This window comes from Castanea sativa, chromosome 9 (genome assembly GCF_040712315.1).
Source record: "Castanea sativa cultivar Marrone di Chiusa Pesio chromosome 9, ASM4071231v1".
Classification (NCBI taxonomy): domain Eukaryota; kingdom Viridiplantae; phylum Streptophyta; class Magnoliopsida; order Fagales; family Fagaceae; genus Castanea; species Castanea sativa.
Genome location: NC_134021.1, coordinates 43,837,277 through 43,853,186, shown reverse-complemented (window position 1 = coordinate 43,853,186; position 15,910 = coordinate 43,837,277). Strand labels below are relative to the sequence as shown.

General features: G+C 34.4%; 1 protein-coding gene across 1 annotated transcript; it reads right to left on the bottom strand.

Moving 5' to 3' along the window:
- Window positions 1–10,469: 10,469 nt before the first annotated feature.
- On the bottom strand, window positions 10,470–14,550 carry LOC142611404 (laccase-7-like). The gene is made up of 6 exons (XM_075783521.1): window positions 14,317–14,550; window positions 13,534–13,685; window positions 12,584–12,828; window positions 12,310–12,438; window positions 11,143–12,111; window positions 10,470–10,775 (listed from the first exon to the last, which is right to left on the bottom strand). Exons 1-6 carry the CDS (start codon window positions 14,404–14,406, stop codon window positions 10,645–10,647), a joined length of 1,716 nt encoding a protein of 571 aa, XP_075639636.1. The 5' UTR covers window positions 14,407–14,550; the 3' UTR covers window positions 10,470–10,644.
- Window positions 14,551–15,910: the final 1,360 nt, after the last annotated feature.

Here is a 15,910-nt window from a genome sequence, read left to right as displayed (position 1 = left end):
TGGATCGGGTCAGTTTTGACGGGTTGGCTACCCACCCCTAGAAGTGAGGTTTTGTGTTTTGTTTTAGAAGTTGAACTCATCTCCTCACCTTTTTTTACCTACTCTCCCTTAGAAGCACGCTTGACATGTTTCTTGGTGAGTATATCTTGTTCTATGCTATACTCTTTGATTAATATCCTAACCACCTCTAATCATACTGGTCACCCCTTAAATTTTCCCTTAGAAAGGTTGTGTTTCTTTGTAAAAAAAAACACCATAGGTGCCCTTCTCTAGGGTGATTTGTGTCACTTGATTGTGTTCTTTAAGTTCTCTAAGGTCAACCCAACATTAGCTATATTGGCTAGAGGCCTAGTTGGCTGAGTCTAGCATCCTACCAGAGGATGGACCAAGTTGGGTCAAGTTTTAGTTAGCTCATTGGCGCTGGGATATCACCCTTTAAGAGAATAAAGTTGTGCCCTTACCATTAGTTATAGCTTTTAGTGTAGCGGGTAAGGACTTGGTCTTAACAATTAGTATTAGAGTAAGGTCACAGAGTCGACTTCCCTATTTTGCATAGGCAAGTGCTTGTGGGGGGTGGGGGGTTGTTTTGCGGAGGCCTAGTAAGCTAAGTCTAACATCCTACTAGAGGTAGATGCCAAGTTGGGCTAAGTTTTAGTCAACTTGTTGAGGCTGAGCTGTCACCCTTTAAAGGAATAAAGTTGCACCCTTATCATTAGCTATTGTTCTTGGTGTAGTGGGTAAGCTCTTGGTATTAACAATGTGTCAATTAAAATTTTAGGAAGATGACTTCTGGCGAAAGAGGGTATGTAAACACCTCATTTTGTACCCCTTATGAATCAAGCCTCCATTCCCCAATGACGATAACACTAGGAGGTTTATGGCTAATATAGGGCCTAGCTATAAAGATGTTTAGTTGAAAGATGTTTTTTGAAAGGAGAAAAATCCTTACAAAACCCTAAGGGTGCATACGCGGCCTTGACCCTATATACGCATCCTTAACCCTTGCGTACGCAACCACGAGCTTGTGTGCACAATTAGGGTTTCTAGATTCTATGTAAGGAAAATATATTACAAAATCTTGATAGAGGCAATCCCACTTCACTTGGAATCACCTCCAAAAAAGCGATTCAAAGAGAAAATTTTTACTTAGAAAAGTATCATAAATTAAAGTTTCTTGGCTAGGACTTATTTTAGTTCAAAACCTTTTAGTTAAACTTACTAACCCACTGGGTATTTTGTTTTGTAGATTGACTAAGGGGAATGGTCAAAATCAAGCTCTAAAAGCTTCTTGTGTCAGGTACTTGTTCTTGCTTTTATCTCTTTATTTATTGATTTTTTTTTCTCTGTTTTACTGCTTTATTTCCTTTTTGTGTAGTTTAAGATCTTTGTTTATTTGTTTGGAAAGCATGTTAGATTGTTTAAACTAGGCTTGTTCGATGTTTGCTTGCTGAGTTTCTAGGAAGTATTGTGCATGCAGGATCGTGCCTGTGTACACAACCTTGGGTTCTCGCGTACGCAGGCCTCTACATGTGTACATAAGTTAGAGCCCAGAAACCCAAATTTTGTTTATTTATTTATTTATTTATTTATTTTGTTAAATGCATGCTTTTAGGTTATGTTTAGTTTTTTCTCACACGTTTTAGGTCTGAGGTCTGTAGCATAACATGTTTTAAATGTTTTTTGTTTAGAATGCACAATTAGGGTTCTTTGATTGAATGTACACCATAAACAAGCATATGGATATGAACATGCATTACTGCATAAGGGCTGTGGTGCAGCAAGGTAAGTGCAGTAAGTCATGCATATGACATTGACATACATTTGGTTAATTACCTTGTTTTATTTGTTGGACATGATTAGTATGATTGGTTGATGTTATAATGCTATGATGGGATGTTTAGGTTATCTTAAAATCGATGCCTTATTAATGTTGTTGCTTTGTGATGTACTCTCTGCCTCTTAAATGTATGTGAATGGATGCCATGATAGATGTATGCTAGGATTTGGGACAATAAGTCATGTTATATGTTAGATGCATGTTAGTGTGTGTGTAAGAGTCTAAGGTAGCCTATTAAAAGACCCTTTTATGAGATTAGGATTTGGAACACAATGAGTGGAGGCCGACTTACAGGTCAGTTGGGGTTGGGGTTGGGTGCCTAACACTCTCCCATCCCCATACCTAAACTTCGAACATGTACTCTAGTAAGATCAGTCATTCACATAAGGGTGCTATGTTTGGTTCCTAGACCAAATCTAGGTGGTAACTCCATTTACACCCTCCGTCCGACCCACCCCAAGCCAAGGCGTATTTCCCATAAGGAGAACCAAAACTCGTCACGGGCGCTTGCACCAACAAGGTGGCCATTAGACTTGCTTATATACTTCAAGAGGTTCTCGTATGCAACCTTAATCATGCATAGAGATGGAGCTATGTTTGGGCTAGGGGGGGGGGGGAATGGGAAAAATAAAAACATAAAGTTTATTAAGCTTTGTTTTTAATTTTGGTACAAAAAAATTTAAAATTCCTCACCCCCCCCCCCCCCCAATGATCTTGACTAACTTAAAACCAAAAAATAGCTCAAATAACAACACAGAATCAGCCGAAATCATTGAAAATTAAACATATATATATATATATCTTTTATGTCTAAGTTGAAGAGAGATAGAGTGTCATTGTTGCTTTGGTGGTACAACAACAACAACAACAACAACAAACCATAGAGTCCAATGGTTAAGGAAATTACAAATATAAATCCTCTTGGTATGTACTACTATAATGTATTTGGTCTTCCTTCCTCATCTCTTTCTTTGCAAATTTGGGGTTTTTGTTCAATGCTTCCATGCTTTCAGGAAAAGTACACTTTCTTTATTAAAAATTTCATTAAAATTGGATTCTTTTTGTGGATTTCTATTTGGGTTCTAAGTGAGTTATGAAAATTTTAATTTATCTCAAAGCATTAGTATAGAATAATTGCAGCTTAAGTGTTTGATGAAATTCCCCAAAGAAGCTTGGATAAGAACACATATATTTTTCTTTTATATGTACCTTGGATAGAAAACATGGTTGTTTATGGGTTAATCTAGAGCTACAATATGAGGGTTCTGACTATAATGAGTTTTAGCATGAATGCATTTTTGGTCCTTACATTTCGGGCTCTTTCCCATTTTGGTCCATACTTTTCTATTTTACAATTTTTAATCCCTAAAATGGAAAACATGTTTCAATTTGGTTCTTACTGTCATCTCACTGACAGAAATTGCTTACGTACCAAACAGAGTGCACGGTTGGCACACTAAATGCTGATCATGTGACAATTAAAATAATATTAAAAAAATTATTTAGCATTTTAAGAATGCGATGTCAACATTTAAATAAATAAAAAATACATAAAAATTAAAAAATTAAATTTATAACTTTTTTAAAAATAAAATAAGACAATTAAAAAAAATTATTCCTTTCTTTTTTTTTTTTTTTGGAAGAACCTGTTTATGTTCTTTGTGTTTTTTCCCATAATATGACTCATATTCTTAGATCAATAACAATTTAAAAAAAAAAAAAAACATTTTATCAAGCATTTTCTCACACAATCACACACTCAAAAGAAAAGCTTTGACCCTAAAACTTTCTTCTCAAAACAATTCTCTAACTCTTCTAAGACCTTTTCAATCCTCTCTCTCTCTCTCTCTCTCTCTCTCTCTCTCTCTCTCTCTCTTAGATCAATGTCTCTCTCTCACAGATCAGTGCTTCACTCTCTCTTTTTTGCTCGAATCGATGTCTATTTCTCGATGGGTCTCTTTCTCTCTCTCTCTCTCTCTCTCTCTGCTTTGTCCTTCCATGGTGGTGGTGGTTATGAAATGGTGGTTGATTGGGTTTGGTGGTGGGTCGTGGGGTGGGCTTGTTGATTGTTGGGTTTTGGTTATGGGTGGCAATATTGGACACGACTTGCGAACCCAACAAGACATGATATGAAATTAGTAGGTTATGGGTTGGGGATTAGTGGGTTCGTGTCATATTCGGGTAGACACGGCTGACCTATTTAATAAACGGGTTGGATTAGTGTCCATCACATGGAACCCTTTGACTTGTCTAACCCGTTTAATTAAATGATATTTTACCAATATATCCTTCAAAACCTATGTATATAAAATTATTAGTTGTTGTGGTTTATTTTCTTTGACATATTATGATTGATTATTTGTGATATTGAGATATACTTTAGTTTTGAATGATTATTTGTGATGTAATTACTCGTTAGTTTTGAATTTTATATTAAAAAAAATTATTTTTTTGTTTTTCATAATTCATATCAATTTGGTTAATAATAAAATTAGTTTTTTTTTTTCTTTTAATTTTGATAAAATCTAATAAATAGGTCGACATGAATGATCTATTTAATAAACGGGTTGTGTTAGGGTTGAGGAATCTTGACCCGTTTAATAAACATGTCGGGTAAGGGTTGACCCATATAGTCGAATACCCATGAGTCGAGTCGACACAACACGAACCCGACAGGCGAACACGAATTGCCACCCCTAGTTTTGGTCTCAATAGGTTTTGGTGTTTTGAAGTTGAGATGTTTCGATATTTTGGTGATGACTGGGTTTTGGTTTCAATGGGTTTTGGTGTTTGGTTGCTAAGAAAATACAAGAAAAGAAACAAAAATACTAATTTATTTAATTTTTTGGGCAGCCAAACATGTTATTTGAGAAAGAACACGTCTTCATGTTCTTCTAACAACATAACAAAAAGGAAAAAAAAAATTGAAACAATTTTAATTAATTTTATTTTAAAAAAACATTTCAGAATTTTTTTATTGTTTTATCTCGTGTGGCGTTTTTTTAATTAAAATCCTAACATGGAATTTTTAAAATACTAAAAAAAAATTAATATTATTTTAATGGTGTTGATACCCATTTTCGTGACACAATTTCTACAAGCCCAACTTAACCAAACCTAACCTTCTTATGGGTCTAATTCATATATTATATTATATTTGGTTCTATTTTTATCATGGCCCAAGCCCATGCAACATATTGGGAAAATTGAAGCAGTATAGTTTGGAGAGTATGGGTCGATTTCTTTCAAACATTTTGCATGAACCCAGCCCATGCATGCTACCAAGTGGACAAGGGACACTAGTAGCACCTTAAACTTATAGCGGAGGCCTTCTACCCGAAATTTCCACCCAAAAAAAGAGTTTTTATACTCTGGCTGACTGTAGCTCAAAGTTTTTGCCCTAACCCATTTTTACCTTTAAAACATAGTTGGCTCTTATTGGCCAACTCCAACTACTAGCCCTCACTTACGTGAGCCTCCAAAAAGTCTAAAACAACTAAAAAGGAGGAGCTAATAAGGACTTAATCAAATCTTTCCCAAATTATGCATAAAGCAAGCTAACTCTTTTACCCAACTAAAGCAAATCTGAACCAAACATAAATTTTGCACCTGGGAGGTCCATAGCCTCATCTTTAACCTAAAAACTAGTCATTAAGGACAACTAAAAGCTGCTATAAAACTCTCTCTTCAGCTCAAAACAAAGTCAACCACGTTTTACCCACATAGCTGAAATTTTAGAGCAAAAACTCATTCAGTTAGCTAACATTCTCACAATTCTGAAGTTAGGAGGTGGAAATATGGGTACAAGGGAACATTTCCTCTCTTCCTCACGATTGCTCTCACATTTTTCTTCTCACTTATTGTGGTCGAAGTTTCAGACTTGTTGTGTTTTTATGTGTGGGCGCATGGGAGGGTTGTCGCATATGAATGGAGTTGCCACCTAGTTATATGGTTTAGGAACCATGAATATAGTGTCCTTTCGAGGAAGGACATTTAATCTTACTACCAGAGTTTGGGTTCAAAGTTTAGGTACGCTCTTGGGAATGTGTTAGGCACCCAAGATCGTCTAACGCTAAGGTTAGCCTCCCATCATTGTGTCCTATATCTTAACACGCACACTAACATGCATCTAACAAACAACATGGCATATTTAACCCCAAACAAACATACTTATCCATCCATAAAACAAAATAGAGCCAAACAAAAGAAACCCTAACAACCATTTAACATGTGAAAATCCTATCATACATCTAAAACAAAGCTGTAACTTGAACATGGTAGCAAACATATCATCAAAAAAACGCATCAAAATTAAAAAGGATAAAATACTAGAAACCCTAATCATACATCTAAGAACCCTAACACAAATGCATGAACATCGCTAATGCATGACTTACCCTACTTACCTCGCAATGCCTCAGCACCTATGGCATAATGAATGGACATGTGAATGCATGTTCATGTGAATGGAGTTGCCACCTAGTTATATGGTTTAGGAACCATGAATATAGCGTTCTTTCGAGGAAAGACATTTGATCTAACTACTAGAGTTTGGGTTCAAAGTTTAGGTATGCTTTTGGGAAGGTGTTAGGCATCCAAGATCGCCAAACCTTAAGGTTGGCCTCCCATCATTGTGTCATATATCTTAACCCTATTAAAAACCATCTAAATACTTTTATTCTAGATACACACACTAACATGCATCTAACAAACAACATGACATCTTTAACCCTAAACAAACATACTTTTCCATCCATAAAACAAAATAGAGCAAAACAAAAGAAACTCTAACAACCATTTAACATGTGAAAATCCTATCATACATCTAAAACAAAGCCGAAACTTGAACATGGTAGCAAGCATATCATAAAAAAAAAACACATAAAAAATAAAAAAGGTTAAAATACTAGAAACCCTAATCATACATCTAAGAACCCTAACACAAATGCATGAACATCGCTAATGCATGACTTAGCCTACTTACCTCGCAGCGCCTCAGCACCTATGGCATCATTAATGGACATGTGAATGCATGTTCATGACATCGAAGCAAGTCACAAGCATGAAGCCCTAATCTAGACATGTGATAACAACAAACATATTAGAAGATAAACAAACAATCATGGGGCTTGCAACATGTGAAAAAGAGGCTATGCAAAAAAATGTGAAGGCAAGAACAAAACAAACAAAAATTAAGGTTTTCTAGGTAACGGCATCACGCACGCTAGAACAATATGCATGAGTTCAACCTGCGTGCATAGGCTAGATCATGCGTACACAGATCCTTACCTAGAAACCCTAATCAACACAAAAACAGAGCAGAAACTAAAACGTAAAATCTAGCAACCTAGCATGCATAAAGACATAAAGGAAACCTAAACTAAACTAAAAATATATATAAAAATGTGAAGCAGATTAAAACAAAGATTAGGGCAGAAAAGAAAAAGAAAGTTTTTAAAGCATACCTTAAAGCAAAAGCCCCTAGGCTTGATTTTTTACCGTTCCTCTCAGTCAAATCTATCACAATTTAATAAAACGGTGATTAGTAATCTTAAACTCAAAGGATTGGGGCTAGAAAATGTCCCAATCAAATAAAAAGAGACTTGAGGGTGTTTTGTGAAAAACTCCATTTTAAATAGTGAATCTTAGGTTTTTCCCGTGGGATTTCTGTATATTTTGAAAATGTACCATGTAAGGCTTTTTATAGTTGAAAAAATGGAGTTCGAAACAGCTCACAAATGATGTGGGATTCGTTTCAAACCTCAACCATTATTTCAAAAAACTTGTCTTTCTTATGCTTCTAAAACCCTAGCTGTGTGCGCAAGAATATGCCTGTGTACGTATGCATTGGTTCGTGTATGCAGGCCATGACCCATGTACACAGGCCAAGGGCCACTTTGGCCAATTTATTTTCATAATAGATTCTTGCTCATTAAAAGGGTTATATTTTCCATTTTAGCACTCCTCAAGTCAATTCAATATTTGATTGGGCTCTAAACTGGCTTTAGGCCTTAAAGTTCGAGCATCATTGGGAAACGAGGGCCTGAGTCATAGTGGGTACAAAATGCGGTGTCTACATTATGAATTTTTCAGCATTTTTGTTATTTGCATCTTGATTTCTCTCTTGTTAAAGCAAGTTAGCATTTATTTTACTAAATATTGGAATTTTGGACTTGATACTCTCCACAAATAATCACTTTTTTTAAAAGCAATGGGAGATTTGAGTCATTCTCGCATTTTTGGCCTTTGTCGCAAAACGTCCCCAACAAATGGTCGCATCAGTTTTTAGTGTGCCAATAATGCACTCCGTTTTCCATATAAGCAATTTCCGTTAGTGAGATAATAGTAAGGACCAAAATGAAACATATTTTTCATTTTAGGTACTAAAAGTGGTCAAATAGAAAAATAAAGATCAAAATAGGAATAGACCCAAAATGTAGGAACCAAGAGTGCATTTACGCAATAATTTTTTTAAAGTACTGGGACTGGAGAGTATCTCGATCCTCCTCACTTGATAGTCTTGGCTTCATCCCTTATCATGCATGCACAAGCTCTAACAAGAACCCATTATTATTTAATCTAGTCTTGTTTCGTATACATGTTTTGTAATATGACTAGCAAATGAATACCTACTAAACCTTGCTCTTGGAATCAACCTTAATATAAGGCCATCCACCTATCTTATGTATGCAAGGACGGATCTAGGATTTCAAGTTAAAGAGGGCCAAAGTATAAAGAAAAAAAAATGAATCTAAATAGGCATCCATATAGTTTTAACCAATTATAAATACACAAAATTATTATTTCTTAATACATTAAGATGCAATAATTCACAACAAAGACAAAAAAAAAAAACACAAACACAAACAAAAACAAAATACAAAAAAAAAAAAATAATAATAATAATAATAATAATATTGTTTTTTAATACTAAACTAGCTAGGATTTTTTTTTTTTTTTTGAAGTTAGAGCATTTCTAGTAGTAGTGCTAAAAAATTTAGTTTTTAGCACCTCAAAAAACTATTTTATCTATTTTACCACCTCACTTTACAATACACTCAACATCAAATGTTCTATATTTTTACCTCTTCATTTGAATAATATAAACAACTCATTAAAATAATAAAGGAAGAAAGAAAATTTAAGTTTTTTAATTAAAGGAAAAGAGATAATCATAAAAAATATTGTATTTTATTTTTAACAGCTTGTTATAGTCAACTAGTATTTATACAAGTTTATTGTAGTTGCAAAAAATTTAGCTTTAGTTTCTCTAATAACATGTGATTTTTTGTGGTAAAATATCTTTTTTGCTAAAAAACTATCACCATTGTAAATATTTTTATTGTTAAATTTTTAGACTAGATAGTTGTTAGTTAAACTAGGCTGGCTAGGCTAATTGGAGAAGAAGAAGGTCTAAAGTTTTGGAAAAGGAGGCCAACTGAACAATAAAAAATATAATAAATAAATAAACAAAAATATTGGGACCATGGGTCCCAGGCCTCCTTGGGTCGGTCCCTGTATGTACGAATGTGCCCACCTAAATAATAGACTATTTGTTTCTCAAAAAAATAAATAATAATAGTTTTTTATTTTTTTTCAAGCCATGCACACTATTTTAACCCGGCTATTCATTTGATATATGACCCTTCGGATGGGACCAAGTTAGTTGGTTGGAAATTGGAATCGATTTTTTGGGTTATTGGAGAATTTGGAGTATTGGACCTGGACACTCCTAAATTGTTCGAGCTTCCTCCCTCAAAAAATAAAAATAAAAATAAAAATAAAAATATTGCGTGCTTCCTAGTAAATATATTTTACTCAAGTAATTCATTTTATTATGTGTTTCATTTAACTCAACTTGTAAAGTTTTTTATAGTTGAATTAAAACTTTATTAAAAATAAATAAATAAATAAATAAAGCAATGCCTTTTATTTTAGGAAAAATCACTAGATGCTAATTGCATTGATGGCAGTTTCTTCGAATTTTCCCAAGTTAGCTGCATCGTTGACATTTTGATGTGATTGGCCAAATTGAAGCTGAGTTTCATTTTAAAATTGTTTACATGTAAATATAATGAAGTATCATACAATTGTACGATCAGGATTCTGGTGAATTCTTTCTCCATCTATTGAAGAAAAAAAAGTGCTAGGAACTCGTTTGAATTCCACCTCTCTCAAATATAACAAGTTTTTTGGTGATAATAGGGAATACGACTTAGCGAGCTTTCTTTATTTGGGTATGTAATTGACAAGCCCTGTTTGCCCCAAATCTTCTTTTCTTTTTCTTTTCTTTTCTTTCTTTGGTTTTTATTATAGTCGGTAATTTTACTGTTTTTCTACCCCAAAAAAGAGAACACATTTGGTATTTTTGGCGTGAGATTTTTTTTTTTTTTTGTGTTTGTGTTCTTATTTGAGGTTTTTCTTTTTATTGTTTGGCAGGGGAACGCATTTTCTTTCTCATGATTCTGAAGCTAAAAATGAGTAGCTCCTCATTCACATTTCTGCTGAACCACAATATATGACCCATTTCAGCACACTTCGCAGTGTTCAAAAGATGTTTACTTTTATTTTTCTTCTGTGTGTGTTTGAGAGAGAGAGAGAGAGAGAGAGATCTTACAATTTCAAAAATAAATACTGATAAAGAACAATATTATTTCACTCAAATAATGTAAATAATTGATACAATAATTAATGTTGAAAAGAATCGATTGATAACTACCTTTATTGGCATTTTTTTTTTTTTTCAATAAATGAAATCTAAAGCCAAACTGCAAACAATGTTTGAAAGCCATATCCTGGTAAAGCTTCTAGCATTGAGGAAGATCAGCTGGTGGAGGAGGCAGTATAGATGATATAGTTGGTCCATCCTCAACCTCAAAAGCCATGGCAAGTCCCCATGGCAAATGCACGTCCAGATGGCAATGTACCAGCCATATTCCTGTAAGTTCAAGTTGTAAGAAACAGGAACAATTTTAAAACTTCCAAAACCCTAGATTGGACTATCACTTTAATTAATATCATCTCGTGCTCCATTCTTGAACAAGTTTATGTGATAGGACATATTAAAATAAAGCAATAATTGTGGCTTTAACGTGTTGTGATAATAGAACAAAAGATTAAATTTAGGTCAAATGCATTAGTGTACTAAATCAGCATGATTTAAACATGAGTTTAAAACTAGACACGTATTAAGTCGAAAACACTAATGTACATGTACTATACCTAACCCATATTTGGAAATGTCAATCTATTGAATTTTCTGAGAATGTTATTATTAGGGAGTTAAGGTCTTAAAGAAGACAAACCTGGATTATTTGCTTGGAATCTAATGACAGCCCATCCTCCAACTGGAACAGCAATGGTGTTACGTGTCTGAGGGTTAACGAAGTTGAACTTTCCCTGATCATTAACAGAGTCATAATTTCCAAACCCTTGAGCCAAAACGTGGAAATTGAAACCATGAACGTGAATTGGGTGATTCTCAATGCCTACAAATGCTGTGTTTTGCAACACAATCTCCACCGTTGAATTGTACTTCAATGTCTTGACTTTGGTTGCTTTGGGTGCATAAATCAGTGATTGATCAGAGCTGATGTTGGGGTTGGTATAGTCAAACTTCACCGGAGGCTTGTTAGGAAAATCAGTGGTGTAGACCCCACCCACGTCATAGAAAAAAGCTTGCAACATGGACAGCTTGCTAGTACTAGGGAGCACAAATGATACGTTGTTCATGCTCGCAGAGAGTCTCTGATTAAGTGGGCCTTGACACGTGGTATTCCCAGTTACGTTGGACCCACAACGTTGCAGGTTGATCCCAAAAGTTATAAACATGTGCTCATCCACTTGACGAGGCACTGGGACCCAGTGTGGCCCACCAGCTAGGCCTGTGAGATTACTGTAAAACTTGTGGGCTGTCAACGTGTCATTGGAAGCTGGTAGGACCGGCATGAGAGGATTTGCTGACGTGGAGCCTTCATAGACGATGATGCCCCTTGTGGTAGTGTTATCAAACGACACGTTTGCAGCACTAGCGTATGGAGTCGCGGCCATGTAGTAAGAACCCACGGGTTGATCAGCAGTGACAAGAACATCAGTGGTCTGGCCAGGTGCGACCACAACTACGTCGGTCACATATTGTTCCGTGTACGAGGCGTCTATTGCGACAACTGTCAGCTTGTGATTGGCTATCTTGAAGAAAAGCTGGTTATTGAGTGCAGCGTTGATAATGCGTAGCATGTATGTCTTTCCTTCAACCACCTTAAGCTTGTATATTTCTGATTAAAATAAAGTAAAACATGTTGCATGAGTGTCTAATTAGACAATGCTTTGATCGATGATGATTAAAATTGTTTTTTTAATGAAAAAATAACAAATTATTATTTATGCAAGTGATATTAAGATCTATATTATAATGTTTCCAAATGAGATATTCAAGATTTAAATCTCTATTTTTCTAACTATTATCAACTCACGATTTTTAGAGCATGGGTAAAGATCGCCAGGCTTTCCATTTATCGTGAAAGCATCAGAATTGTTGGGAGCTCCACCGGTAGCAAGTCCCTGGTTCTCGACGTCAACAACGTTAGCATTCCACCACTCGCCTGCAACCATATAATTTCATTTTTATTTTTAAGTGACCTAACACCATTATGCAGCTAAAAAATCCAAGCAAGTTGTTGTTCATTTTTTTAGCCATCTTATTATTTAAATCAATATAGGACAAAGAATTATGTGGGGATGGAATACCAAATAAGATGGGAACTTCCTTGTCAGGCTTTGGGAATGGATATGAGTGACCGGATTTGGGGTGAATGATGAGTGCACCATGAACTGTTGCGCGGAGCCAAGATACATGAGCATGCCACCAAAGCGTTCCTTCTTGTTCGGTAATTTTGAATTTATAGGTATAGCTATTTCCAGGAACTATAGGGCATTGAGTTACATATTCAGGCCCATCAGCCCACCCACTCAATTTTTGAAAGATACCATGCCTAAAAGTACAACATTCACCATAAATATAAGCATATCAGAATGATAATAAGAACTGAATTTTAAATTTTTGAAAAAATAGGTTGACTCAAGGATTGTGATGATAAGAATAAATCTTGCAATATAAATAAATTATATTGCGTTCAGATGTGTTTTATTGTTGAAAGTACTATAAGAAAAAAAAGTATGAAAATTTTTTATGTTAGACCAGTCAAAATAAGCTCAAACTCCCCCCACCAAAAAACAAAAACTTTTTTGTACTTGCCAAACATACATTTGGATATAATTTTTTTTTTGTTGAAAGTTGATTAATTTATAGTTATATCATGAAAAATGTGAGGTTTTAAAAAATTTGGTATGTGAACAAATAAGTTAAAATTTTAAAACAAACAAATAATTTCAAACAGACATTGATATTGATATTGCTTGAAGTTTAAACAAAGTCTTTATAACAAGATTTCTTAATGCAGAAGATAGATTTGTACACAAATACAAATCTTTGATTTTTGTTGCTGTAAAAAGAAATTAAGAGTTTGAATGAATTAAAAAAGTGAAAAACCTATTAAGCAATTGACTACACTGAGGTCATTTTCAAAGGGGGGATATTTTGGGATTTCTGAAGAAAATGTTATCTTGTTTTACTCTTAAAGTCAGACCAATTATAGAAGACCAATGATTTTCAATTGTACAACTTGTAAATGATTTACCAATGAATTGTTATGTTATAGGGTGACTTATTGTATACGTGGACGACAAGGATGTCACCCTCTCGAACACGTATGGTTGGGCCAGGGAGGCTTCCATTCACTGCAGTTATCACTTGCTCATTGCATAGCCGACGGACAGTGAGGTTTTGCACCTGAAACGAAGGAAAGAAGAAATGTTATAATAAGGTTTATGTGTCAAATTAGTTCAATAATGAGAAAACGAAGCAAAAACATTAATATTTATATTTCCATAGAGATGAGGGCTGAAGAAGTTAAAGTAAATAAACACCTACTCTTAATTTAAGAATCAAGAAACTGAGACTATGACATGTAAACTTTGGGCAAGAGTGAGTACTGCACTAAGTCTTACATATATTCCAATTGCAGGCCATCACATAATGTAGTAATTGGTTTAAAATAAAAGTAGTATCAAAATGATGTTACTCAATATAAAATATCCATAATTATGAAATATTTTGTATAAAATAAAAATGGCGTCAATGATTGGTTTATATGAAGATTATATTACTTTAAGTATAACATGTAATGTTAGATGCTATGAAAAATAGTGTGCCTCTAGCATTATTCATGCATGCCTTTTGAGAGTTTTTGAAAGTAAGAGTGCAATTACTTTTAGTTGATGCATGGAACTACAAAAATTGAGCCATGCATGTTGGAAACTTAAGGCACATCAATACCTTATTGCACTATCAACTGAACCCAAATTTCTCATAAAGACAAGGAAAAATAAATAAATAAAAACAGGTAAAGTAAGTTCATTACATGGAATGAATGTTCAACAATAGCAGCAGAAGCCATTGATGATGCTAAAAGAGCTAAAGCGCATGCTAGCAGAGCCACAAAGCGTGCCATGTTGAAGAGAGGATACAGCTCCTAAGAGAAAAATAGACAAAGGGAAGACTTAGAAGTTTCTATCTATATCAGATGAACTTCTTGTTGTTGTACTAAGAACGTGTTCATATAACTTATTAATAAACTTGTGTATGTGTTCAGTGATATCTAAAAGAGAGGAGTCGAGTACTATATATATATATATATATATAGATAGATAGACAAAGCCTTAGGCTTTACAACGATTGCGTGACAAAATAGCTTACACGTCCCATTGGTTTTAATAAGGCTTTTGAATTGGCATCCCCTTGCGGTAGATAGCTGAAACTTCGTTATCTAACTGCTTAAGTTGGCCATCCGAACATCCATTAAAGAAAGTATGTAAAAGTCAGAATCTTGGTTTTTCAAGCAATCTCTTTGAATAGGAATATTTGACCATAGCTCGAAAGCCCTTTTAGTCCAATTTAATCTTTCTTTATAGCTCTTGAATTTGAAAGGGTTAGGTATACATTCACGGAATTGTTACCATTTCAACAGTAGGTAAATTTCCTTGAGCTCATTTTAGAAATTTTATAACAAGTACAATGAACAAGAAGACAAGTTCAGCTTAGCATTGGACTGAATTTTTCTCGCCTAATCTAAATTTGAGTAATTCAACTGGGTTTTTGGTGATTACTATTAATTTTTGTGAGGAACTAATTAAATAGTAAACAATAGTGCGGTTGGGGTTTACTTTAAATTTGGTAAGCAAATGCAAGAAATTGTATTATTATGGTCTCTTTTTAATTAAATTGATGACCACGGTATATATTTATTTCGCAAATAACTAGCTTAATTAGTTTTATAATAAAAAGTTATTTCTTATAAGTGATATTGTTTTTCCATCAAACACCGAAAAAAATATATTGTTATTCATCAAAAAAGAAATTATAAGTTATATTGTTTAGGGGAATACAAATCCATTGTGAAAGTATTGTTACTTATAATTGACTTGTTTTCATTTTAAACTTTGATTATTTTATAAGTAAAAAGAATACCTAACAAATTATGATTGGTAAGATATAATGTGAAACATAAAAAGTAGTACATATAATTTGTATTCTTATTTTAGGAGACTAAGAATGCGTTTATACAAGCTTACCTCGATTAATTTATTTTGTTTAAAAGATATGTGAGGGGTAAAAGTGCTTGAAAAAACGTTTGGACTTTGGGCCTGATTGTTTGGTATAAGTCTATTTAACCAGAGTCCCTGGGCCCACAGGTCAATCCGCGCTATAGTGGTCCGAGGGGTTGTCCAAGGAGGAGTATCTCTTCGAATATGCCCAACAAAGGCCTTGGGACTTGCTAAATGGCCTAGAGGCAGAATCCTAGAAGAACTGATGGGCAAAGATATGATCCAAGCACCCTTTAGAAGCAGGAACGTGTGAGAAATATCTGAGGAAAAAACTGGTACCACCACATTAAAGGCCCTGCATCTACCTCTTTGGCTGCATTAATGGAGAAACGACCTCTGAACAGTAGGATT